A 27,926-nucleotide genomic window follows, 5' to 3' on the forward strand; every position below is an offset into this window, starting at 1 on the left:
ACCTCGTCGCTAGATAGACCTACTCCTGAAAAACTCGTGCGCAAGGCTTTTTGTCCCTACGAGGCCACCGTCATTTACCCGACGGGAGGGGTGAGCGAGTGAGCCCTGCAATCTAGAATTTGACCACTGATGTCACTGTTTTCAACCCATTTTACACACTGGCCCTTTAAGTCTGTACTTTTTTTAAACGACAATCCTATATACAATACCTTTTTAAAGCTAAGTTAATCAACATTTTTTTATATTAAGAATAGATCAAATGACCACATGATGTAAAAGGGGTTGCTTGTAGTGGAAAAACCCACAGAGAATTATCAGTGATATTTAGAAGTGCTGCGTCAAATTGAGTTGGACTTGCTGTAACTTCCTCAAGATGTTTTGCCTCTGCAGACATACAAAATGATAAGAAGTTAGTGCAGAACAAAGCAGAGTTAAAGGAACAGCGTGTAAAAAGTAGGGGGATTTAGTGGCATCTAGTGGTGAGGATTGCAGATTGCAACTAGCTGAAACTTCTCCTGGTTAGATGTCCTTTGCCCTTCCCTGTTCAGGAGGTGTTTACAGGTAACTGAATTATCCACAGAGGTATCTTTCTCTCCAAAACAAATGGACCCGGTGATTGAAACCAGTAAAAACACTGAATAAAACAGTTTAACGTTAAAAAAGGAGGGGCTGCTAATTATGGTGGCTGCAGCAAATACATGAGTTGCCCTAGTCGCCCAGTGTTTGGTTTGTCTGATCTTACATACTGAGCCTTTAAAAGGAGATATGATGATGTCAGTTCTGTGTTTACAGGTTCCCACTACTCCCATCAATTAATGTATTTTTAAGTTAACTGGATAAACCAATGATATGTTTGTTGAAGCATGTTTTTTAAAATTAATTAAATACCCAACAATATAGTTCAGTTTCATAAATTGTAGCTGTTGAGATATGTTAATCAGCTTGTAAGGTTGCACCTGTTCAGATTGACATTGCAAATTAAGTGTCTTCAAAGTTGCACCAAATAGACAACCTCTTATGTTTTTGAATGTTCAATTTAACAGTGTATGTTTTTGTGAATAGTTAAGATGTCTCTGATGGTCTAGTGTTTGTAGTGTGTTTTTAATCTATCTATTAAGTCTGTTTCTGTGACAGACTATTTTTCATTCAATAATTACATTAGTCCAAAAGAAAAAAAATCAACTATGATCTTTCAATCTTCAACACAAACTTCAACTTCAAGTTAGCGAATTTATTTTCCTTAATGTAACAAGAAGTATAAATTACTTATTTCAGTAATTAGATATCAAGAAACAGTATTTCATAGTATAAAAACACAGTTGTGTCTGCACATCAACAGAATAACAAGATCATGTTGCAACATTTGCAGGAAAGTCTGCAACACAATAAGACTTCAGTGTCTGTGCTCATATATAATAGATTAAGATCATCTGCCCAAATCCATTCATGCTCCAGTTATTGCTTCTCACTGTTTTTTATTGTATTTTAAACTTCATCTCATGTACCTGTTGCCACTGCTTCTCAACCACACACACCATAAATACCTGACTTTGGAAACTGTTCTTTAAACTGTTTGGATAGCTGCACCTTTAAGTGACATGTTTGACCCCGAATGTTGTTTTTGTGCCAAAACGTAGAACATATAGACATTAGTTGGGCAATAATCTAAAAGTAATTTGAGGCCCGAAGCCAGAAACAACAGTCTGCTTTTAATGTCTTACTAATTAAAGCCACGTCGATAGTGTTTATATGCGTTCCAGACAGCCCTCTCTCACTAGCCATCGTCTTTTCTCACATATGACTCTGGAGCTCAGATGCTTATCGGGGCTCAGAGATATTTAGAGATTCATGACAGGAGGGTTAGCGAAGGGGGTGGATTTGTTATTTCAACCCAGTTAGAAAGGCAGGCCTCTAGGGTCAAACGCTGGCCAGTGTGGCCTGATTATGATCGTGTCCTGGGGGGTCTTTCCTGCGTCCATGCAGGCTGTTGTTGTTGTTTGGCTCAGCTTACTGTTCAAGTGTAGCAGCCACACAGATGAAGGGACGGGGGTGATGAAAAACAGACAAATTGTGGGAGGTATAGAGAGAGTCGGGTTAAAGGGTTAGTGATGCACTGATGTAGGTAGAGGGGGACAACCTGGTTTTATCTGTTGTCCTAAAACGGCAGCTAACAGGTGTGTGACTCTGTAGCTTTAGGGTCACTCAGGTTTGCATTTCTTTCGTTCTGCTCAGTCTCTTCCTCTCTTACACATACACACACACACACACACACTTTTTTTTTTCCCAAGATATTTTTTTGGCGTTTTAGCCTTTAATTGATAGGACAGCTTAAGCGTAAAGGGGGGAGAGAGAGAGAGAGGGAAGGACATGCAGCAAAGGGCCACAGGCTGGAGTCGAACCCGGGCCGCTGCGGCAACAGCCTTGTACATGGGGCACCTGCTCTACCACTAAGCCACCGACGCCCCACACACACACATACTTGAGTTTTTTTTTTTATCTTTCTGCTGTTTTATGTATCTTATTCTCCCTCCAATTATCTTCTCATGTCACATATATGAACTTGAAATTAAATACAGTAATGGTCACTGATTTATCTGCCAAACATCGGTATCGGCCGATATTCACCTTGTTGACTGCTAGCAGCCTACTGGCAAATAAGATAAGATGTTTTTCTGTTGTGTCACATTAATTTTGCGTAGGCTTAAAAGCAGGGCTTGAGACTACTGGTGTCCCGTCGTCCCGGGGACAGCGGACATCTTCCATGGGACTCCTTTGGGACAAAAGTACACAGTACACTCACTATTGATGCATCATGGGCCACACCCTTTTCTTACCTGATGATGCTACATTGTGAGCAACAAATCTATTTAGAAATCTGCAACGTTAGCTATTAGCTGTTAGCTGTTCACTGCCGGTGGCTGTTATAACTAACAGCTAACGGAGATAGATGGATTAGATAGGGATTTATGATATATTTTGTATGGTAAAAGGCTTGTTTAAACAAAACTTTCATGTGAAAGTTATATTAAAAGTGGTTTCATCAATGTGCATGACTGGATTTGTAGAGAGTCACAGATGGTGTGATGGTGACCCGAATGACTTTAAATTAGTCATCGTTGTTTTTTATACTGAAGATTTCTTTATTTCCCTGGCACAAAAGGGGAAATAAATAACAAAAAAACCCAACATCTGTATCGGATACTGGCCATATTGTAATTTTTAACGATGGTATTGGCAGAAAATTTCAAAATTGATGCATCTGTGGCATCATAGAATGCCACACAGATCTTTGCAAAGATATGTCTTTCCTACAAAATACTACTTTAGCTCTGTGAACGTTTAACATATATGGTCAAATAAAAAAAGTTCCATGCAGTTTTGCAAAATTTCATCAGTGGTGTCAATTATAACCAGAAATTTTGGGCAATTCAAGGGAATATTTCCAGGTCTGAAAAGTGAAGCCAATGCGGAAGTGCCTTAAACCTGCATTTTTCTAATGGCCAGAGGGGGTGACTCTAATAGTTACAAAAAGAAGTCAGATTGCATAAAAGTATATGAGAAAATAAGTGTACTTGTCATTTGATTTATTACTTCAGTAAACAGTTTCCAAATGAGTTGATGGTCCCATCTCTAGTTTTAAGTCTTTGTCAATACAGCATGAAATTAATTTTGTAAATGATGGTCACATTTTGAGTAAAACAGATGATAAAATTGTTGTCTCTTTGTGTCCCCTTATTTCCACATTATCTAATCTAGCCCCCAGTCAAAAAAAGCTTTACACCCCTGCTTCAGGGTGTGGCTACCTTGTGATTGACAAGTTGCTACCATGACGGCAGCAGTCCTCAGGCTCTCAGTCAGATTCACCCTTCGCTCCTCCACAACTTCACCCTCTCGTCCAAATATGGTCACTTCTGGCTCTAAAAAACCAAGATGGCAGTGGTCAACATGCCATACTAGAGGCTTACAGAAAAGTCCACAAACCAGTGGGTGATGTCACAGGGGCTACGTACACCTCAGCAAGTACAAGTTTGAAATTCTCTTACAGGTGACTGCTAACAATCTAACCATTACAGTAAAATGACACAGCATTTGATCAGTTGTATTGTATAACTTCTGGATGAGAAGTGTTTTACATAGCTGAGATCAGGACCTTAGGCCTAAAGATTTAATATTCAAGGTGTAGAGCAGCGTGGCTCTAGGTGTGGTAATGTCTGTTGGTGAAGTATCTCAAAGCTGACATTTGTGGGCTGGATTGCTGCGACATTTTGTGCAGTAATTTATGGGTTCCAGATGGCGAAGACTAATGACTTTGTTTACGCCCTGACTCTTGTGACTTTCAAGGTGGCCAGCGTCAAAACTTTCTTAAAAAATGTCATATTACTGAGTTTGAGTAATCCAATCCTGAATTGGCAAATTGTATTTTGTCATGAATTGCAGAACAGTTTTTAACTTTTAGCCAAACACCAAACTGAACTGACCTTCATTCCTCTAAAATCCATTTAAAGATAAACTAATAGAAGAACTGGCAGCCTCGCTTTTGGACACAAACACACAGAGACACAAAGAGATTATTGTAACCTTTATTCAAACAGGGAAGGCCACTGAGAATATGCGCTCTTTTACAAGGACACCGTGATTACAATACATAAACAATAGAAGCACACAAAAGTTATTGTATACATCAACAAATTATAAAACAATAGAGGATAGGGAGTCTTTCCCTATACAGCTTGTGTGTATGTGTTTGCCAGTGAAGCCTGTATCTGCGTGTTTGCCAGTGAAGAGTTGACAGATTTATTGTAATGGATGCCTCTCTTCCTGTAAGCCACCATAAATAAAATTACATACTCAAACCTGCCCTTTTTATATAGAGCAGAAGTGAAGGAGACAACTGGAATGAGGAACAGAACAATAGAGGAGAAAAAAAGACAGAAAAGGGGAGACGCTTGTAAATCTGTGATACATCTGGACATGACTGGGTGTCGTCAGATTTGATCCCCACTTGGTTTTAACTATGACTTTAGCTCGCACAAATCAGCCAAAATCTTTTCTAAGGAGGATGATTTGATCAAAGACTTATATTTTTCATGATAATATATGATCTAGGACTGGTTTGACTCATTCAGTATTTCACTTAAAAGTGCTCATGACTGCAGAAACACACACACATATGCACACACATAACACAGAAGGACAGGTATTCGTAGTCTGAGCACCTGAGCAGAGTTGAAGGATTGTGGAAACAGTGAGAGTGCTCTTTGGGGGTCTTGTCAGGCTTTGATCTTTGGTATGTACTGAATGTGGGGGTCAGGGATAATAGATTGGGGGCTGGCAGGGGTGAGGAGACATGAAGGGAAAGGGAGGGAGAGGGAGACAGACATGATGGTCACACAGGCCTCTGAAACCTCCTGTTAGACCTGGATGAAGATTTTTGTGGCAAATACCTCTCACATTTCATTTTAACCTGCTTGGAGTAACTTAATGGTGGATTCTGAATCATCAGTATTGTTAAGACGGTAATTGTTAAATTAAAACTGACCTTACTAAATGCTCTTCTTAACGTATAGGTAGGGGTTGCTGTTTACATTTGCCCAAACAAATCTGGAATTTTACTGGTATATGATTTTGAAAATGCAAAAATGTATGTTAAAATTTGATTTTAATACAGAGCAAATACTGTAGTCTAATCATGGTATTGTCTTATAAAAGAAAAAGTTTGGGGAATTTTTGTTTATTTGCTTTCTTGAAGAGTTGACAAGATCTTGTTTCTCTCTCGTCTGTACAGTAAAGAGGCTTTCACACTAGGAACCTGGGCTCGGATCCGAGTACATTTGGCTCCAAAGTCTAGTTTGTTTGATAAGTATGAACTGGACGTAGGCACGTTTTTTTTCTTTTAGTCTGTGCTAGATTCCACTTGAAAAGGTTGTCTGATTCATGTGTACACTTCGCATCAGGTGTGAAAACCAATTGCAGCAAAACCCGCGAGTGGACTGCTTTTTAACGTGAGGAGAGTTGCAAAGGCATTTTTAAGTACCAGCGGTTTCCTTCAAGATCTCAATGTGTCTGCAGCACGCACTGATGTCATCTTCTGAATTGCACAGCCATGACTGATAAAGAAGAAAGGCAGGCAAGAGGGTCATTCTTGTCATTGTCTCCAAAATATAAACAGCAGTAGGTATAATGTGAAGGTTGACTTCATATGTACTCCGGATCTTGCATTTGGCATGGACTACTTTCCTTGGACTTCATTCTTGCCTTCTTTTTCTCCCCATACTGGCTCTGTTTTTTATCTCCTTTCTCTTTCTATCTTCTCATCTCTGCTTTCACCTCCTCCTCTCCCCTGTCTTTATCTCCGCTCTCCCAGCCGCCCCCTCCACAGCATCATCCTCCTTTCGTCTGCTCTGAGACTCTTACCACACTTCGGAGGTCAGAGGTTGCAAGGTTAACTGTCACGTACAAACTACGACCCCACAGAGAGTCTTTAAGCCTGTTATCTCCTACTGCGAGTTTGCTTGTGTGTGCATATGTTCACCCGGGAATAATCCTACTGTGATGTCTCGTGTTTCACTGAGACAACAGAATTTAAAGGGAGTGACGCTGTACTCTTTCTTTCCTTTATATTTTGGCAAGATTAAAAGTTGGGAAATTTTGAAGCATCATCAAACAATTCAGTTTTCCTGCTTGTGCGTTTTCATCAGCACCTCGCTGAGTCACTGGCAATAAAATGACCACGCTGGCCAGATGGAGTAGATTTACGGCCTCTGTTTCCGCTCCATCATTATTGTGCTTCTTTTTATGATTTGACAAGTATAGCTAGTTTTGTGGTGAGCTGGAAAATATTAAGCTATTGTATCTGATATCTGCTTATTTCTACAAGGGTTCTCAAGTATATTTAATCCAATAACAGCTACATCGATCCACTATTCTGTTGCATGAACCGCCCTCTTGAAGTCTTAAAACCATCTAGACAATAACTTGTATAAATCAGTATAGAGCTACAAAATAAAAAGCATGAAATACAAGCTATAAACCCAAACGATTGTACTGTTTTTGCACATGTGAACTCCTAAATCAATTTCACGCACAGCTGCAACTTATTTGATAACATTATAAAGACAAGCCTCTTCTGTTTTATTTGAATGGATCAGATTTAAACAAAGGTCACCAAGGCTCTTTTTGCATACTTACTGCAGCCTCTTCTCTCGGCCTACTCCGACACAAGAGACCTGAGCTTGAGATGTAATTTGCCAACTGCATCACCCTTGTCTTTTCCATTAACCCCCTCCTCCTGCATTCTGTGTTTGGTTTAAGGGATATAAATCTCCTCTGCTGGCCTTTGTGGAGTGATTTAGGAGACAGAGGGTCGTCTCTCTCCTGGAGCCACTGCGTGCAGAGGTGTAGCCAAGAAGTGCATGTGAGAGGCACAAGAGAGAAAATAAGAATCAAAGATAAATTCAAGATAAAAGTGAAAGCAGAAACAGTGTTAAAGTGGGATGAAGGATCATAGGAAAATGGCAAAGGAGATAATCTTATCTTTCCTTCATTGCTGATCTTGGAATCGTAGGTCATTCTCATTGTGGATAATCAGATGGGAAGGATTTAAAGTTTATTTGAAGTGGACTGACAAATTAGACTTCAGAGTATTTTTGTCATTCAAGAAGTACCAAAGACAATTTCACACAGAGTTCTCTACGAGTCAGAGAGATATGAGCAGTCTGTGAAGGTTTAACAGCACTCATTACCTACATTTTCCTGTCAAGAGATCTTGCTGCTGGGCAAGAATGGTAGTGTAGTGGGCTCAAAGTTTAGCTCCATTTGATGGATAAAATTGGATGTCACCATGTGCTTGCTTTAGCATCTCAGTGCATGATCAGATTATTTCGTTACTACCTTGGGCCAGGTTGATATAGGAAAGGTAATGTTGACGTGAAATCAGTACAAACACAGCTCTGTCAACAAATCTGTCAACAGTTATTAACCCCTATCTTCCAGCACATTCTGCACAACATGATCCACATGCTTTGAGTAAATTTCTTCTCTTTACTGTGTAGCATCGTATATGGTAATTCTATATTTATCTTATTATTTACAAATACCATGAAAAGATAATAAACAACCATGCGTTAGTCTGTTGTCTAACTTCCCTACTCTGTCTGTGGCTCTTAAGGCCCTGACACACCAAGCTGAAGGTTGGCTGTTGGTCAGTGTTGGGCCGTCGGTGAGTATCCGTGGCCCTTGTTGCTGCAGTATGTCCTGTAAAGTTGGCCCCTTAGTCGACGCTAGTCGACTTTTTTTCTGCCAATCCAGGACGTTGAATTGGCGTCAGCGACTGCAGAGGCTGTCAGTGAATGAAATCACTCTGATTGGCAGTCCAGCTCAGCGCATGGGAAGAGTAGCAGAAGTGAGGAAAGTAAGCAAAGGGCTAAAGTCAAGAGAGCGTGAGACCACAACAAACTCCCCCAAAACTATATTAGGTAAGGTTATTTTTCTTTAGCCATTGAGCTCCTTAGCAGAAATGGTTCATGATGGTTTGTATTATTGTTCACTGGGGAACGGTGAATATCCTCTGTTCTCTCAACATTGGATTGTGTTGTTAATTTGCTAACTGGCTAAGTAACATCAAAACGGTCTTCCAGTTTTCCATTTTGAATGACGATTGCAGACTATCACCATCTGCTGGTGTGGAGAGATATTTCCTCTCACGCAAGCGCAGAGCGTAAGCACTTGATAGCTATCAGTTGAAGTCTTTGCAGTGTGTTCATGTGCAACTTTCTGGCTGAAACGTGAGGCAACACAACAATGGGGCTTCATTGCTACTAGTTGTTTGAAGTCTGTTTGGTGTGTCTGGGCCTTAAGCTTGAAGCCCATAAGTTCTTACTGTAGATGAAGGCCTAAATCTGGGGCACAGGTGTATAGTTTCAGCTTTAAAAAAAGGCTCAGCAATTTCCTCAAACAGCTTGGCACTAAAGTGTTTTTAGCAAATGTTACTCAAACAGGGGGAAACAGAGCAGTTGTTTGGGACTGTTGGTGCCCTAGTTAGTATTTAAAAGCAGCAGAACAGAACAATGTATTTGGGAATAACTCAAAATAAACTACAGTGCCTGTGTTTGTCGTAATAAAGGAACACGTCCCCCAGTGCAACAGTGGCTCATTCATGTATCTTTAAAGTATGTGGACAACATTGGAGCTCTAGAGAACATAAGAAGTAGCTGAATCAGGCATTGACAGCCGATACTTGTTAGTAGGATCAGTTTATTGCTAGTTATGTAGAAAATTACAAGCCCCATGTTTTTTGTGTCTAAATGACGAATGAGAACCACAGATTTTGGAATGGGTTCAATATTGAGTGAGCGTAGCAGCTGACAGCTGAGCAAGAAGCTGCGATGTAACACCCAGCGTATATGTGCCATCAGTTTATGTCCACTTAAAGTGCTTGTTTTTGCCACTGACAGCTCAGATTATTCTGGCAGGCTCAGATTAGTCTGGCAACATTATAGGAAGGATCCCGACCGAGACGGACCAAGAGAAAGATCTTTTTGTTTAATCAGAAACCGCACCAAAATTGCTATTGCCAAACCCACCACACTCCAAACAGTAATTGTATCATTGTTAAACATACTTTATTCAAAGCTGACAGAGACAAAATAAAATTCATAAAAACAGTCGTGATTGGTTTTCCCACTGTTACAACAGTCACCAACTCTGGTTTGGTTGACATAAACCCTTAATTCACCCAGTTAGATGTGAAAATATGGCAGCTCTATACACACTAAAATTACCATTAATTCAAATGAATCGATCTCAGGGTTGTTTCTGGTTAAATAAAAGCAATCTTTTTCTTTAATAAAAAGGTCTATCTCTGCAAAGGTCTTGTCCATAATGTTGTGATAAACATGTAATAACAATATGAGCCTGTCAGTAGCGAAAACAAGCACTAGTGGACATACACTGAGGCTATTATGCCCTGAATGGTTACATTGCAGCCTAGCCATCTTGCTCGATACTGGACCCATCTCAAAAATTGTTGTTCCCATTAGTCACAACACTAGAAATAGTTTCTGTCTTTGTCCAGTTCAGCTTTACCTGTCTGCCACTTGCCCCTTTAAACAATTTAACAAGTTGGATTAAACAAACAATAGCAATTATTTATTAAGTCTGAATGGTTACTCAGCAATTACTGTAAGTGCCACACAAGTCTGCTGGCAGACACACCAAGGGCCTAATGGATGTGTGAACAAGTGAAAGAGGCTGCAGAGAGAAAAAGAGGGAGATAAAATCATCCTTTGTGAGTATTCAGCCTCCTGTGTTGAAAGACGATGAGACCAAGAATGAATGAAAAGAGTTGAAACAGGTTATAAGAGAGACAGGAGTAGGTGTAAACAGATACTTGAAACTACAGCGCTACCTGTTAATTGAATATTTAATATACTGTACTATGTACATATATAGTACATAGTTCCTGCACACGAGGGAAGGTGTATACCTCTCCTGAACGCCTCTCTGGTTGTGTTGAATGATGCTGCAAAATGGAAAAATTAGACTAAGGCTGCTCAAAGGTTTCCCAATAAGATGAATAAATTCAGATTTCATCATCCAGAAAAACAGACAGAAAACTGCTGTTGTTTTGTGACCTGCAGGTCTAAGTCTGTCTTTAAGTCATTGTGGCAGACCATGCTGACCAAGCAGACGTCAAAAAATGCACAACTGGCAGTGAAACTTCAACATTTTCTGTCTGGGAAGTCATGAAAGGAATTCAGAGCAGCTCAGGCAATGCAGTACTTATCAGTTTTTGGGTCAGTTCATTTTCAGTTCACTGGAATGATAAACTGAAACTGTAGTTCTTATAATACCATCAAAGCTTTCACTCTCGGTCATCTCTAAATGGGTGCCATATGAGATCCTCTCAATGAGTAAAGATGCTCCTTCTTTACCTGATAACAGCAAATCAAATACCACGCAGCAAATCCAGAGATAATGTTAAATGTTGTTAAAACCTGGCCCCTACATTGGAGCTCCGATCAGGCCCATAAACTCAGGCTCGACCCTACATGAACCCACAAAGCTTCTGTCCAAGCCCGACCCACGGCAGCAGTTTTGGGCCTGAGCCTGATTAAAAACATTGTTACTTAAAACAAATATATGTTATAGATTATAATATCTATATCTATTTTAATACTAAAACATTTATCCCAAGTAAAGGGCTCACATGTGTCCTAGTGCTTACATCTCCCTTTATTTCAATAGTCTTGTAAGTCTTGCCCAGTAGAGTGGGCTGTGCATCTAGTGCACACTGTGGTCCACAGCAGCACAGATGATGATCACTGCTCTTTGGTGAATGTTATGCACATCTCTCCCATTGCTCGGGAGGCAGAAGCAAAAACTGCCAACCAAGTAGCCTTGTAATCGCCCCACTCGCTCTTTCACTGGTTTCCCGACCCTCTCTTGTGCGCTCTCTCTCTCTCTCTCTCTCTCTCTCTCTCTCTCTCTTCTCTCTCTCNTTCACTGGTTTCCCGTCCCTCTCTTGTGCGCTCTCTCTCTCTCTCTCTCTCTCTCTCTCTCTCTCTCTCTCTCTCTCTCTCTCTCTCTCTCTCTCTCTCTCTCTCTCTCCCTGGGTTCTTTACAATATTGCTTTGTTGTTCTGTCACTTTCCCTCTCTCAGTTGCAGTCCCCCCTCTCTTTCTCTTTATTCCCTCTGGAATACATTAAAACAGTCCATTAAAACTCCTGCCATGCATGTACAAGAATAGCCACTTTCATAAAATAATAGTAATAGATGCATATTTTTTTTTTATGTAAATTTTAGAAAACCCAACTTGATTCAAGCCCAAACTTGGCTGGTCGTGTTGGGCCCAATAGGGCTTGGGCAAAGAATCTGACCACCAACATACATTACCCACACTGCATCTCAACCACCATTAGTTTGGTTGGAGATTCAGATGTGATATGCTAGTAGTGGCTAATTTAGCCTCAAGCCAGTAGCCTCAAGCAGAGATGAGGAGCAGGCTACAAAGGTCTGTTAACTTTACTTCTCTTATACTCCACACCATCAGATTGTTTTTCATTTTCAAATTTGTAGTCTTTAAATCACTTTAGGCAACTTATTAGACTTCAAATGTACAATATGGACATAATTCCTATTGATCCCGGGTTGAGTTTCCTGGTCTATTTAATGACCCACAAGGCTCATTCATCTTCATCCTGAAGCATTCTCTGCCACTGCTCTGAAAGCATTTACCCCGAGTGTTACAGTTGCTGTGGTGAGAAATTAGCAGCAGCATTTTTGACACCCAGAAGAAGGAGTGGCATTTTGATGGGGTCAGAGAGGGCTTATGAGGTAACTCAGGGACAGAGGTGGTCAAAGGGTGACCATTTGAGGGAGGCGGGTCAAATAAAAGAGGGCAGAGTCAGGTGTTGGGGGGGATCTGTGGAATTTTGGAAAAGAGGGCAAGATATGCTGGGAATGCCAGTCACGAGATGGTTTAGGGGAGGGTGGGGTCGCTGCAGTTCTGGAGGTCAGCTGATGGCTCACACTCCAAATCTGATCAGAAGTCCTGATGGCTTTAAAAGGACAACATGACAGCACCATCCTCCTCTGGGTGGAATTATTTGAACCAATGAGCTTTTATTTTGTTGTGAGCACATGCAAAGGCTTTCAGTGCGCAATAATGATTGTCTGGCTTCAGTTATATTGCTGATTTGTTGTGAAGAATCAGGAGCCAGTTTAACAAAAGTAACTTGCTAGTAGTGCATACATGCAGAGAACAAATAGTGCCATCATCATGTTTCACAAATAACTGTCACTTGTTAATTGCAGACGCATTTCCGAGTCCTACGAGGTTCTCGTATGCTCATGCATGGGTTGCAAGTATGGTGTTTTGATTAGTAAATTGTGTCGAACTTGAAGGGGGAGAAGTTATTTTATGGTGCAAATTGCAGCTTGTTTTTCATGAAAGAGAGTCCACAACCATATTTTGACATAACATCGAGGTTCTCAATTTCTGTTGCGAGAGAGCAAACAGGGATTAAGGGCGTGTTTGTATTATGTTTTTGTAATAAGTGTGGGGTTTTTTTGGCCAATCAGATGCAAACAAAATCAGATATTTGTATATCCAAGAAATGACTGACACAGGTTACTGGACTTAAAATGTCACTGCCCCATAATGTTGAATCAGTCAAATAAGGGATTGGCTGAGCAGGTTAAAACTGAAAAGTCTTGGAGCCAAAAATATGACAGGGAGTTCATTGATCAGACTTGTTTTAATCTCTCTGCGAAAACACACACCTCTCCAAAAATGCATCCAAGGCACTCACTGTAATTAAAAATCCTTTACTGATTCATGAATAAACCAATGCGTTTTAACTAAAGAGTCTTAATCAGGGTATAATGTTATACCCTGGACTTTTACACTGAGTGACCTGGCCAGTCGTTGTTTTTTTATCTTTATGTGACTACTTGCCCTGTCCTTGAAGAGCTCCTGATTTTCTTTTTTCTTTTTTTTTACAATTTACTACACAATGCCTTATCCAAGTGAACATACACATCTTCTCTGTTTGCCTTTATTACAACACCATCTTGGACAACTTTCCACCTGATGATCGATCCTCCCTCCCTCCCCTCCTCAAACCAGCTCTCACTTTCTTTTTCTCATCTTTTAGTACATCCCTCCCAACCTGTCCCAAGCAGAGTGTCCCCTCTGTGGTGTCACTTTTCAGGGCTTTCCTGGATGAGTTTGAGGAGGGCTGATGGGAATGGAGCCGGAGTTGTCCATTAGTTAGATTAGCAGCTCTGTGGGGAGGCTCTGGTTCCCTCTCCCCTGCCCGGGACAGACAAAGCTCAGGTCTGCCTGCCATTGTATGGCTGTCAGTCGGAGCTGGTCACTACCAAAAAAAACCTGTAAGGACCCAGATCCACTGATAAGGTGCTGTGAGGCAGGCTCTGTTATTTACTTGTTGACACACTGTGTCCATAATCGAAAAACGACTATGAAACTGTACTTTTTGATCTTCTATTTTTAAATCTATATTCTTGTAATGTTACTTTGTGCTGTGATGTTGGTATGTTGCCCAGTTTGCTGTAGGATTTTTTATGTAGCTCTTTTTCAGCTTCATTTGCTAGAGATCTGACTGTTGACCATCTGTTGCTGTCTGACCAACAGGGGAATGATCTCAATGAGGTGTTGTGAATATGACCTGATTTGAATTAACCCATTTTTTGGTCTTGTCATGATGTTTTGTCTTTTAATGATGGAGGTTACCGCCTGCTGAAAAAACTTTTTAAGGATGTGTATCATATTGACAGCATTTAAGGATCTAATAGCATCCTGGCAAGCATAATAGTGTCCTGAGCAAAGAATGAAGTCACATTACCTCTGTGTTTGTATTCCACTGGCTAGCTAATCAGTGCCTCTCTGCACTGTGCTCCTATGGCTGTTACCACTGATAACATCGTGCTGACCCGTAATGGCATAACGTTGTTGTTGCTGAAGCATAAAGCTCCCACCCGCCCCAGGTTAAAGCCGTTACCTCTGACAGCACCTAAGTTTGAACTGTTGGCACTGTTAGCTGCTAGCCATGGATGTCTGGAAAGACCTGGATACAGCGTTGGAGGCAGGCCCCCGTTCATTCCTATGAAAGTTGCTCAGTGGTGCATGAAGCCAAAAAAGTTCAAATACTGTGCATAAACTTACTCAGATCATCGGTTAGCATAGCTTTCTGTAGCTTGATGCAGAGAGGAAACAGGGGTAGACATCTACGGCACAGTCCAAATTCTCCTACCAACACCTCTAATGCTAACTAATTAACAGATTTTATATTGTTTGTTTATTCTGTGCAAAAACAGAAATATAAAAACAACAATTCGCTGGTGATGACAAGACTCAGGGAGACTCTACACAAAGGTGCAAACATACACTGTAGTTTGCCCAGAAACTAGCCATGTAACTCCCTTTTTAAAATATTTTTACATTTCTTTTTTCTCTCCACAGATCATACAAATAATTTTTAGCTTTCTCCAGGCTGTATGCTAAGTAAGCTAAGCTAGCAGCCTTCTGGCTTTAGCTTCATACTTGACACACAGACATGAGGGTAACAACATGTTAGTGAGCTTTAGAGGTGCTGGTAGGCAGTTTTCTCACCTTTCTACAGAGCCAGGCTAAATATTCACCCCTGTTTCTCAGGCTTTGCGCTAAGCTAGGCAAATTGCCTTCTGGCTGACCACAGCTCTGTCGTCAGCACACAAATATGAGCCTGATATCTTTTCATCAAATTCTCGTAAAACTGTCCTAAACATTTATATTATTCCTACAGAGCAAAAAACAGATCGCCCATGTACCTCTGTGTGTGCCAAAGCATTTAAATGTATTCTCTTTTAAAAAAGGTATGCTTCTTGACTCAGTGTCTCTTCTTTCTGTGTCTCTTCCAGCCTTTGGAGAAAAATGGCCAAATCTCCAGCATGACCAGTCTGAATGGACATTCAGAGGACAACACGCTGGCAGAAGGTGTGTGTCTGTTTCATCAATACTGTTTATTTATAGTGTTTGACTTTGGGTGATGTTCCTGTGGTCGGCGGGTAAGTAGTGGCGATGTTTATGTGTGTTTGTGTCTGGGATTTTGTACTGTTTCTTCAGCAGTGGCCGAAGGTAAGCTTGTTTGTGTGGGGTCAGTTTTCTGTGTGTGTGTGTGTGTGTGTGTGTGTGTGTGTGCAGATTCTTGTCTGCAGATGTCTTCGCAGCTTTCCAAGATTTACTTGATCCTGAGCTAATCCCTTTGTCAACACACAGGGGACACCTACAGGGGCTTTTCACATATGAGCCACACACACACACACACACACACACACACACACACACACACACACACACACACACACACACACACACACATACCCAACATACTGTGTGTTTCCCTCACTATTCCTTGAATCATCAAATGATAGCATGTAAATGTTAACTCATATACATACAATAAATAAACTTGTCCTTGGCCCCATCCCAGTACACCCCTTGCCCCTACCTTGTAGCCCATACACCTCCATTTTGTGCATTCACGTCTAGGGGTAGGGTGTCCTGATTCTTGCTGGGATAGAGCAGTAGGGTAGACTGTAAGGCCTACATGACTGGCTAGATAGCTGGCTTATGTTACATTGTTATTGCTGATTTGTGCATGATAGTCCAGCATTAAGACATATTTCCATGTCTGCTCTTTGATAGAAAAGGAAGCTTGAAATTTTACTTAAGTTCTGCAGCAAAGTTGCTGCACTTGTTAAAATAAGAAATGGGATTGGGCCTTAGTATGATGCCGTGTTTCAGGACAGATTCAGGAAGATTTTGAGCTCAGATCACAGCTAATGAAGACAGAAGTAGGCCTCATTTGTCCCATTGTTCAACTGACTATTCAAAACATTGTTCTTATAAAATGGAAATATTTAAAAAGGACTGTCTATGGTGGTCTTGTGGGAGATACTCTAATGAACATTCTTCGATCAGTTATCTGAGATAAACATTAACCAGTAATAAACTGGGCAGAATTGATGTCTGCCAATACGTGCACCAACCTGCTCTGTCCATCTCCCGCAGCGGCCTCCTATCTCCAGAGCTGCCTTTGTTTATTTTCTTTGCCATTTCTATCGTGTCTCCCTCAATCTGGGAGGGCTGCAGGGGCCTGTCCACCCTCCCTAAATATTTAGCAGGCCATGACCTGGGCCCCGCACAAAGCAACTTGCGCACTTCATAATATGTTATGGCCCAGGGGAAGGGGTAACCCTATACTACTTAAAACACAGAGATATGTCACATACCACTATGTCAAATAACCTATTTAATAAGATATTTAATGAAGCGATTCTGCCCGTTTATAGAGAAACCCAATACCTCTTCAGAGCAGAGATACAGAGGGTCTGAGTTGATGTGGCACGTAGACTAACGGAGAGTAATTTGGGTGTTGAAATCGTTGCTTCTGTGGACATGTACTGTAAGTTAATTAGCAACTAAGAAGGTTATAGAACAGAAAAGACCATGTATTTACCTTGTCGGGAATTCTTAGCTCTTGTGCACTTATGCATACACAAATCTGCAGTTTATTTGCCCTCATAGAATGAGCGTGCTCACTAGCAGGATAAAAACTGGAGAAAACAACTGAAGTTGTGGGAAAAAAATCAAGGCCACAGATTGAAGGAGAGCAGGGGAGTGAAAGGAAGGGAGATCCACAATGGGGAAAAGAAAAGATAGGGAAGTGGAAGGTATGGAGGGGATTCACATCCCAGCACTATTCTACCTCTTGTGCAGCCTGATAAAGACTGCAATGCATTGGGGGAGACAGGAAGAGAAGACGAATCTCTCTGATAACAATGAAAAACAACAAGACAGGATGCAGATCAAAAGACTGACACGTGAGCGAACACACACATACATAAACACACATCCGTAATCTCTCTCTATCAGGTATACTAGGGTGTTTACCGTTTGGTGAAATCCCACACCCCAAACACATCACACACCAAACTGGATAACATGACAATTGAAAGACTTGTTTAAAGTATTGTAGCAACTTAAATTGAGACCCCCTAATTCACTTTTCTAAAAAGCATTACATGTCGGGTTTATTTGAATTGTAGATAGAAATTAAAGCTACTGGAAAATCTCACAATACTGAACTCCAATGCAGACTTGTATGGGCATTTTAGAGAGAAAGTCAATTAGTCTATGTCTAGTTTAAAGGTGTGAATGTGCGTAAAGTGAAGATGAGGCATATATGTTGCAGCAAAAATATTTTACTCTATCATCTGTCATGGAATGTTTAATTGAATTACTGAAAGTATTTGTTTAAGATGATATCAAAGTACGAGGATGGAGTTACATTTTCCACTACGTTTGTCATTAGTTGACCCCTCTGTGAATACAAACTCTGAATCTGCTGAACCTCAGTTTTGCATAAAACAAAGCTAACAAATCAGCTTAGATACTGTTTCAAAATCAGGCTCAAGGACTTTACACGTTTTTTTTCCGTTTGATTAATTTGCACATTAATATATTTTATCAAACTGTTGATTTTCTTTTATGAGTACTTTCACACAGAGCACAAATAATATGCAGTGGAAAAAAGATTTTTTTCTTAGTTTTCGCACCACAAATGAAGGCTTCAGTAAATCAGGTTGTGAGGATTATACAACAACAACATGGAGGCTTGATAGTCCAAACGAAGATGGCCGACTTTATAACAACTTTTACCCTTGCTAAAAAAACGAGGCATACAAGACACACTCCTTCCATTCTTACCTTTCACAATAAAAAGCCCTACACACTATGTAACTGTTTACCAGAAGGAAATTCAATTTACTCAGAGCATTTCGCTGCAAGGACACTCAATAAAATAGCTTTCAGTAGCTAATGCTATACAACAACTTACCTCAACTGTCAGACACCAAACGAGCTGGTGCTAATCTATCCAAACCTTTTACTGAACAAGTGTTGCAACTGTCACAAATCCTTATCTTTGCCGTTATAAACAGTTTTGATTTGAAATGTTTGCAGGCGAGTAATTCGCATTTTGGTGTAGTTATTTCTTCATGCCCTCCCTTGTGTTAAGGCCTCTAAGTGTGTTTGAACCATCTTTGCCAGGTGGGCTGAGAAAACCCAGGCAGGAGAGCTCAGGCTTAGGAAGATAGAGTTTACTCTGAGTTATTGGACAGAAAGGAACTGAATAAATATTACATGGATGTAGAGTTCTGAGGGGAGTGCTTGAAAATGGCAAGCAAAGAGTGAGAGCCAGGAGGAGTAAAAATAGATGAGGATGAAGAGAGAGAGAGACGTTAAGATCAGATTCAGATTCAGATTTTCTTTATTGTCATTGCAACAAGTGCAACGAAAGGTAAGGTGCAGGCCATTCAGTGCAAAAAAACAAAGCAAATATATAAAAACTTTGTGAAAATAAAAACACAAAAAGACAAGATAAAATTACAATAAATAGGCACAGTCTAAAAAGCACAAATTGAAAAGGGTATGTACATAAGGTGCAGAGAGGCTGTAGTGTGTATATATACAGTGGATATTGCAGGATGAATATTGCACAGAGGTAGTGTCAGTTGTATCAGTATATTGCACATATTACAGACAAGAGTTATTTAGGGCTCTTACAGCGGTTGGAAAAAAGCTGTTTTTCAGTCTGTTTGTCCTGGTTTTGATGGCCCTGTACCGTCTGCCCGACGGCAGTAGCTCAAACAGGAAGTGGCCCGGGTGGTAGGAGTCCTTCAGGATGGTGTTGGCTCTCCTGAGGCAGTAAGAGCCATGAAGGTCCTCCGGTGTGGGCAGAGGGCACCCAATGACCTTCTCAGCCATTTTGGTGACCCTCTGGAGTTCTTTCCTGTTTGCCACTGAGCAGCTGGCAAACCACGTACAGGCAAACCACGTACAGAGACAGTCATCCATGAAGGATGCGGCCACCTATTGCGTCTGTAACAAAGTGCAGTCCTACAAATGAAAACAAAAAGAGACATATTACCACTTCAGTTTTTTCTCAGAATACAACCAGGCTCTCTGACTAGATATCTTTTTTGTACAGCAGGAAATCACATTACTAAATAAACCATGCTGATCTTTTCACAAGTTAATCTCATTAGTAACAGTAAGATTTGTTGTGTGTTGTGCTATGTCCATGAAGACATGCATACTTAAGCCTGCATGTATGTTTGGGGGGTGCTAGTTTTTGGGTGTGGGCGCATGAAGTGCAGTGGGAGCCCAAAAACTGACATCATAGCTGATGTAATCCGCTGGCTGGAGCATTGACAGTCCCTCCCAGATGGCTCACAGGCTGTAAGAGAGGACAGATGAAGTTTTCTGGAAAGCCTGAGGAGAGGGAGCGAATGCTGACTGTGTGAGTGTGTTTGTGTGTTCACTGCAGTTTGTGTTTATTCATAGGAACGTTGGACATCACTCACAGGTCGAATCCTGCTTGTCTGTTTGTTTCATTGTTACTCGATGGACCAGATGGGTGCAGTTCATCACATTTAATCAATTAATTGAATTCATTTATTGAATTATGTGTACAAATTGATGCAATGCCGTAGGTTTCATGTGAACACTGGGGGGGACACACATGGAACTAGGTTTGGGGGTCATCCACCAGAAGAGTTTTCCTGACAGAGAGACAGCTAGCTGTCTCCAGTCTCCATTGGTTAGCTCACATTAGCTAGGGTGACCATATTTTGATTTCCAAAAAAGAGGACACTCGGCCGGCCACGACATAGCCTACTTAAATGATACTCGCAGTTTACTCAAAGATGCCTTATAATTTTAATATATTTAAAATTTATATGTATGGATAGAAAATTCAGTTATATTACAAAATAATATCTCTCAAAGACAGAAATTCAGATAGGCCCCAATAGGGGACACATAGGCCTACACACACTAGAGTGTGGAGATCCGAGCCCGATGGTACCCGACGGGTCGGGCTATAAATTGTATTCGGGCTCAGGTCGGATTCGGTCAGCTTTCAGTGAAAATGTAGTGTAAAATAAATAAAATCCTATTGTCTGTCCTGTTTATTGCTTGGGCACTATTATTTACGTGACAACACCTGAACATAACACACACAGACACACATTGGCTGTTTGTTTCTACCTCTCCCCTCTCTGGAAGCCTCGGACCTCCAGCCGCCCGCCTCCTCCTTGATTAAACGCTGAAAATAAATTAAAAGAGGGAGGCAGGTTTCTCGTATTTTATCTTATTTTGTTATATTTCTCCCTCTCCCCTCCTGGAAGCCTCGGACCTCCCGCTGCCCGCTCCCGTCTCAAACACGGAGGTCTCCCTCTCCGCAGCTGAGCACCCACGGCGCACGCCCGGCCTGTTAAATAGCCTGTAACCACTGTGTGACAAAAACTCAGTGCTTTGGTCATTAAATAATGTCGGGCTCGGTTCGGGTTCGGACAGAAATATGCGGCCCGTGCCGCACTCTTAACGCACACACACACAAACACACGGAAAACCGGACATTATCAACAGTTACACACACACAAACACACGGAAAACCGGACATTATCAACAGTTTATAAAAAAACCCCGGACGCCCCGGACGGGACGTGAAAAGTGGACATGTCCGGGCAAAAGGCCCCGGACGGGACGTGAAAAGTGGACATGTCCGGGCAAAAGAGGACGTTTGGTCAGCCTACATTAGCCTTGGCTCCATTGCACTGCACATCACCCAGGTCAGGTGGGAGCTAGCTAGCGGTGCTGCTCATTTGCGATTACCACTTGATACTGTCTGAATGGCTTCTTGGTGGCAGGACAGTGCTGCTGTGGAAACATGGTAGCAAATGTCCCCCAGAAAGCCTCGGTGAGTAACTGGCTTTATTTGAGCCGCAAAATCCCTTTAGCATCGTTAATTATGTTAGCACTAATAGCGGTATTAAAACTGCTAATGATGCTTATAAAGCTGACAGTGTTAACATAGTTAATGATGCTAAACGGGGTTTGCAGCTCAAAATTAACCCACTTCCTCCACGAGGTGGCTGGGGGGGAGACCAGATCGATGGCACAATGATTCCATGGCAGCTCTGTTGGGTTAGGATGGCGTTATAAGTGGTAATCACCAAATGAGCAGTGTTGCTAGCTAGCTCCCACCAAACCCAGGTGGTGCACAGTGTAGTAAACGACATGCATAACCGGTCAAAAATATTCTTGGCGTTGACATCCCTACCTTTTAGGTTTTGAAGCTGTTTCTCTGAAGAGCCACTGGAAGGCACTTTAGGCAATGGAAACTTGTTTGGACACTTTCTGACATTTTATAGACTACAAAATAAATGTATTCAGTGCAGATGTATTATTCAGTAAGGAAAGCAAGTAGTAGTTGCAACCCAATTTTGTACAATGGGTCAAATTGTACTACGTCCTGCAGCATTCCAAGTATGTCAAGAAAGTCAGAGAGATGTCAGGTGTGTCAGAAATGATTCACTGGAGTCTCTGCTACAGTTTTATTTCTTCTTGGTTACAGGTGTTAACTTTTACGAGGTGAGCGTATTGCAGTTTGTGCGCACTCTTGGTGTGTATTCGTGTGTGTGGGGCCATGATTCCATTTCAGGATGGACTTACTCAGACTGGGCTCGGGGGACATACATAGTCGTGTTGCCAAAACGTTCATCATGCGTGTGGAAGGGACCTCTCCCTTAACTTAACTCTGTCTGATCTCTGCCAATAAGGCTGTACAGTCATCATAACACAATCCAGCCGCTGGATTGTTCCTTTTGGATTTTTGCCCATATTCCTTTTACATTCCATCTGACAAAACTCATTACAGGTTTCGCATTAAGATGTCTGCCTGCGTCTTTTTCTACTGTACGTACACTGCTGGGAGGAATCCTTTTGTCCTTGGTATGTACTGTATTTGCACAGATGCTGATCCATCAACTTGCTGCAAGACGTCAGAATGATTTCTGTACCCCAGAGAACGGAAGTGATCCCAGAGGAAAGCGTTAAGGAGGCAGACTTTTAGATTGGAGTGCTTAAAAGGCCGTCATCCCCTCAAGATTTATCATTGTCCAGTCAGTAGTTCAATTATGTTCATCAGTGCAGCATGTTTTATTCAGCCATTTGTTATGAAGTGGGTGCTTTAAGGATACACTTCAGGGCAAGAGAGGACAGGAGAACTCTATTAGAAAGTGGTCATTTGTCAACTGCCATCTCAGCCTATAAAACTGATCAGACAGAAAGCACTTTTTCTCTCTCACGCTCAAATACAATGGGCAGCTCTCAGTATTTCTGGTAACAGATGAAACCTCAACAAAGTTTTAGCTATTTAAATGAAGCCTGGGTATTCTGACAGACCACAGCATCAGCGATAACCAGAGCAGCTGATGGCAAGCTAATGAAACATCTAATCTCTCAGATAACTGCACTCGCTCAAAACTCTGACAGCTAATTGTCCCATTTTGTATTGGATGGTCTCTTAAAATGCTCTACTGAGGCAAAACACTCATTTTGCTTCGACACATACCAAACACCCACCATTATTAGCTTATGTTTTGTTCCATACCTAATTGTTGTGGCTTTATCTGTCAAACTCTAGCAGTGTACAACCATATGTGTAATTGTTGTGATAAATTCCGTAGTCATATCACTGAACTGAATCCCAAATACCATTTTATGGGCTAAGGAGCTTAAGTAGTAATTAGTGAAAAGCGCATATTTGAAACCTCGGCCGGGGATAGGGGTTTATGTGCAAGAGGGGAGGAGCTGAACATGACTCAGGAAGGACTCAGCCATACATTTCAACAAGGTCCTATCTATGCATTTTTTGTGTCATAACAGTTTGTGGCTACATAAATGCTCATAAGTAATAGGATAAGACACAAGGAGACAACACCGGAGTGCTGTGAAACAGAAGCACACAAACGGCATACTAACTCTGACAAATTTAATATTTAAAATTTATATTTATAGGATTAAGAGTTTGTTACACAGGTCACGCAACGCTGAAGGACCGTCTTCAGAGCTGCTTTTTTCTTAGCGAACAGTCAGTTCCAGAGTTAGCGCACGCAAACACAGCAGCAGCGGCCATCATCCAACACAGAGCCATATAACGGTTCCAACAAACATAGAAATGGCTTGACTCTGTTAAACCTGTTGATAACTGTTTGGTAATGTCAGTAGTGTGATGCTTAGCCCTATCACTGTGTGTGTTCGGGCGGACTCTCACCAACTGTCACTGGTGCAGAGTGGAGCTATCATGACGAATTCAAGCCCTTTTTACGCAGAGATTGTGCTATAGAGAAGCTAGGACATCCCCACTTTATGCCGCCTTTGTTTTTTAATACAGAACCAAACAACAGCAGCATCATGCCATTCTAGTGTGTTATTGCATTAACATGGCAATAACAATCATTAACCATCCCTGTTTTATGATGGCTGAGCCTGTCTTCTGCTCAGAGGATAAGGAGCCTAATTTGCGGACATTTACGACAGCTGTTCTTTTCCTTTTGAGTTAGCCGCTAACTGCTTCAAGCTCCTTTTTCTCCCATGGTGGGTTGCAGGCATAACACAACATCAAAACCTCAAACCTGTCCAGCCCATTGTCCCATCCTGCCAGCTGTCCCTTTTACACAGATAGTGATTCAGGGCTTTTGCTATCTCTGCTGCCGGCTTAAAGGCGAGACAACTCTGTCCCCCCATTCTGCAATCATACCTTTTATACAGAACGGTGAGGCAGAATAATGGTGGGGTATTCCTGCCTTGAGTAGGCAGTGTAAAAGGGGCTAAAGAGGGAGAGAGCGAGGGAGAGAGCGAGGGAGAGAGCGAGGGAGAGAGCGAGGGCCAACGCTGCGTACAGCTCTACAGTGAAATAAGATTTTACCCATTTTAAGTAGTGAGAAAAGCAATATGTTTCAGTCAATGCAGACATTATGACAACCAAAATAGATCAACATTATTGTAATTTGTCAGGAAGAAAAAGTCCAAATCCCAAAATTGAAAACTGAATCACTACTCGATAAACAAATATCCAAATAGTCAAATATCCAGGTCTAGCCCTTCACCAGACATAATTGTACTGCTTAGTTCTGGTGTAAAGAGACAAGTCAGCAGCTCTGTGAGGTTATACTTGGGCCTTAGATATTCTGTAGGGAGTGCAGCCCTATTGCAAAAAATCAATTAAGATAGCTAAACTAAACTCAAAAGTCTTAGGAGCATTAAAAGAAGTGTCCTGGGTACAGAGGGCCTGAATTACAGTAATAAGGTCAAACTCATGGTAGACTCCCACCAGGGCTCTCAGACCCCCCAGGACCCTCTCGTCTCCACAGGCACTCCTCTCTCATCTTTCCCGGCATCAGGGAACCTGATCTCCCTCCTCAACCCCTAACCTCCCCTAGGCACATGAAGGATTGAGAGAATGAACCAGGAATGTGACTGACCCCTCCTCCTTCTACGTCTTTAATAGCCATACAATTCAGCAAGTATCCAGATACTATAGTAAGTCATTTTTACCTTGCAATTGATGATAAAAATCTTTGAATAAGTGCCAAGAATGTGTCTGTGAGGTGAGGTTTTTCACTCTGCAATTCAAGAATTAAGGGTAATCTTCCTGGTGCTGGACACTCGATACTTCAGCCATCATCCTTGTTCCGCCCTGCACACATTTGTTTCTAGAAAAGTCTCAAAACAAATGAAATTGTTGTGGAAACAAGTGGGATTACTCACTCCATTAAGTTCTCTGACTGTTACAAGAAAAATTCGATTTAAACACCCAGTTCAGATTAAATGACTTGTAAAGATGAACGATTTTTTAGAATTTTGATGAAGCACACATTGATGGAGCTCTGCCAGATCTTAATTTTAAGCAGAGCCATGCATGAGACTGAAGTAAGGAAGATGGATAAGGAGCCAGGAAGTGCGTGGAGGATAAGAGCAATTGTGAAGAACAGTTCTCATGAAATCCAGCTGGGCAGGGAGTGGGAACCCCCTTTGTTGGCTCAAAAACAAGATGAGCCACTTTTTGGGTTGAGCAACAACAAATTTGTTTCTTACCAGCCTGTTTCTGCTCTTCAGTACAAAGCCTCCATCTTGACTACCTCTGAACACACACAACCATTTGAAACGCGCATCTCTATGGCTCTTGTCAAACCTGCAAGTTGACAAGCTGATAAGTACTTTTCATTCATCTCTTTACTGTTTCACTCGTTTGTAAATGTGGACAGTTTCCAAGGCCCTTTCAAGCTGCGGGTGGGACTTCTTTAGATCTACTGCCCATTTTCACATTTCAGTCTGTACTAGAAGACAAGATGATGCAACATGATGAACAACAACTGGAACGCCAAATTCCTGGTGCAGATATTTCAGGAATGCCAGTATAACAGATGGTAAAACTGGCTAAACATACCGGTCTGGAAAAAAATGCTGCTCTTCCCCCAAATTTGAAATAACAGTGCTTCTCGTAGGTTGTAGGGCTTGAACTAGGCCGCTAGGAAGATTAACAGTAACAGAAAAACACATACTTGATCTCAAATTTAATTGTCTCCACTTGCGTGCAAGATAACACTGACTTTATGGAACAAACACCTTCTCTCTCAATGCTGAAAGCTGTAAACATGATCCTTCATTGTTTTACAGCAAAATTAAACAAAAGGTGGTGACGAAACACTCAAATTTGAGACGTCACATCTACAGTGTTTATCTGATCACGCTGCATCACAGTAAGTACAGACATAATGTCAGCAAGAAAAGGCGGAAAGGTTACTGGACAGACTGTGAAGAATACAGAATGAAGTGTAACTCGAGGAAACTGGCCAGAGGAAGAGGAAATAGTGAGGTCAAGAAATGACTGCGTTTCCTGTCCGACATTCTTATCCATCCCTCCGGCCCACACAGAAACCGGGAGGAGGGGTGGGATGGGGGCTCAAGAGGATAGAGGGAGACAGTGGGGAAAGTGGTGGAGAGGGGAGAAGGATTAAAGAGGACTGGTGTGTGGAATCAGGAGATAAAAAGACAGTGTGAAAGAAGCAAAACTAAATTTAAAAATGGAGAAGAAAGGAGAGGTATTGAATGAGAAATCTCTCTGATCTCGGGCAGTTTCACACACTCACAGCACACTCGTTTCCCTTTCCTCCAATTATTTCACATCATCCTATCCAGTTCTTGGAAGAGTAGGAGGCGTTTTCTTCTATGCTGTCCGATGATGTCATCCACTTCTTTGCAGACTACATAAAGCCCCTCCGCCCAGCTCCCCAACCCCCCACCCGCTGACCATTGAAGACCCCTCCTCAAACATTCCTGAACTCAGGCACGTTTTCTGATTTACACAGATATGTGGGGCGTCTCCCTCCCAGACTTGGCCTTGTATTATCCTTACTTAACTGAGGTTTGAATACAAAATACACTCCCATTCATTTAGTGCTGTGATGGAAACCTATTTTAATTGTTTGTCATCTAATGAAAGGGAAAATTGAAGTGACCCATTAAGATACTTTTCCCCCTTTTTTATTTCCTCTTAAGTAGCTGCAAGTTTGTTAAAATCATCTTGTTTATTCTGCCTGATAGTATCATGTAGTCAGTTTCGGCTCATGATTAAGAGCCATATGGTATCAGGGCAATAGGGTAATATTCAGTCTGTAGACTTTTTTTATATGTCCGCTCCAATCCATCAAATGGTCCAATTCCAGACGTCAGTGTGAGATAGGTCTGGCTATGTGAGACTAAACAACTCATTTGATAATCGATTGATTGTGTAGGTGATTTCTTAAAGCAAAATATCAAAAAGTCTTAGGTTTCAGCTTCTCAAAGGTGGATATTTCATGGTTTTCTTAGGACGCATTCACACTGGCACTTTTTTGGTCCGCTTTTAACGAACCCTGGTCCGCTTCCATGGATAGGTTGGTGCGTTTCGAGTGGTGTGAGCGCTCATTTGAACTCTGGTGCAGACCAAACGAGTGAACCCTGGTCCGCTTGAAAACTTGGGGTCTCGGTTCACTTGCAAGAGAACCCTGGTGCGGTTCGCTTACAGTGGGAAATGCAAACAGACTATCCAGCAAACCAAAGAGAGGATGTGACGTAGAACGCAGTGCATTTTGGGTGGAAAAAAACCAAAGCCAACAGCGCGAACTGGGAGAAGCAGAAAAAAGTTTTCGTGTCTTGTGGGCAGACGTGGAGTAGTGAGGAGGTGCAGGCGCTTATTGATATATGGTCAGAGGACTATATATCGCAGTTGCTTGTGGCTATCCAGAATGGATTTCCGTTTTTGGTCCTGGCCAATTGATGAGCTGGGTTTTCTTCTTCATCCTGCTTCTTCCTGGTCAGTGGTTGTTTCGGGCAATACCATCCCCAGTTAAGCAGCTGTTGTAACTGTGTGACGTTGTCCAGGCGGTTTGGTCCGCTTTAAAAACTGTGAAAGTGGACCCAACCAAATTAAGTTGTGAAATTTTTTAGCATTCCCCACCCATTTGTCCCCCG

At 41.6% G+C, this 27,926-nt stretch overlaps 1 protein-coding gene across 1 annotated transcript in view; it reads left to right on the forward strand.

Moving 5' to 3' along the window:
* akap12b (A kinase (PRKA) anchor protein 12b) overlaps window positions 1–27,926 on the forward strand; it is a 62,958-nt gene that overhangs the window by 19,844 nt on the left and 15,188 nt on the right. Inside the window, exon 2 of the mRNA XM_050057848.1 lies at window positions 15,422–15,497. Within this exon, the coding sequence (XP_049913805.1) occupies window positions 15,422–15,497 (76 nt within the window). The remainder of the gene's footprint in view (window positions 1–15,421; window positions 15,498–27,926) is intronic.

Source organism: Epinephelus moara, chromosome 12 (assembly GCF_006386435.1).
Source record: "Epinephelus moara isolate mb chromosome 12, YSFRI_EMoa_1.0, whole genome shotgun sequence".
Lineage (NCBI taxonomy): Eukaryota > Metazoa > Chordata > Actinopteri > Perciformes > Serranidae > Epinephelus > Epinephelus moara.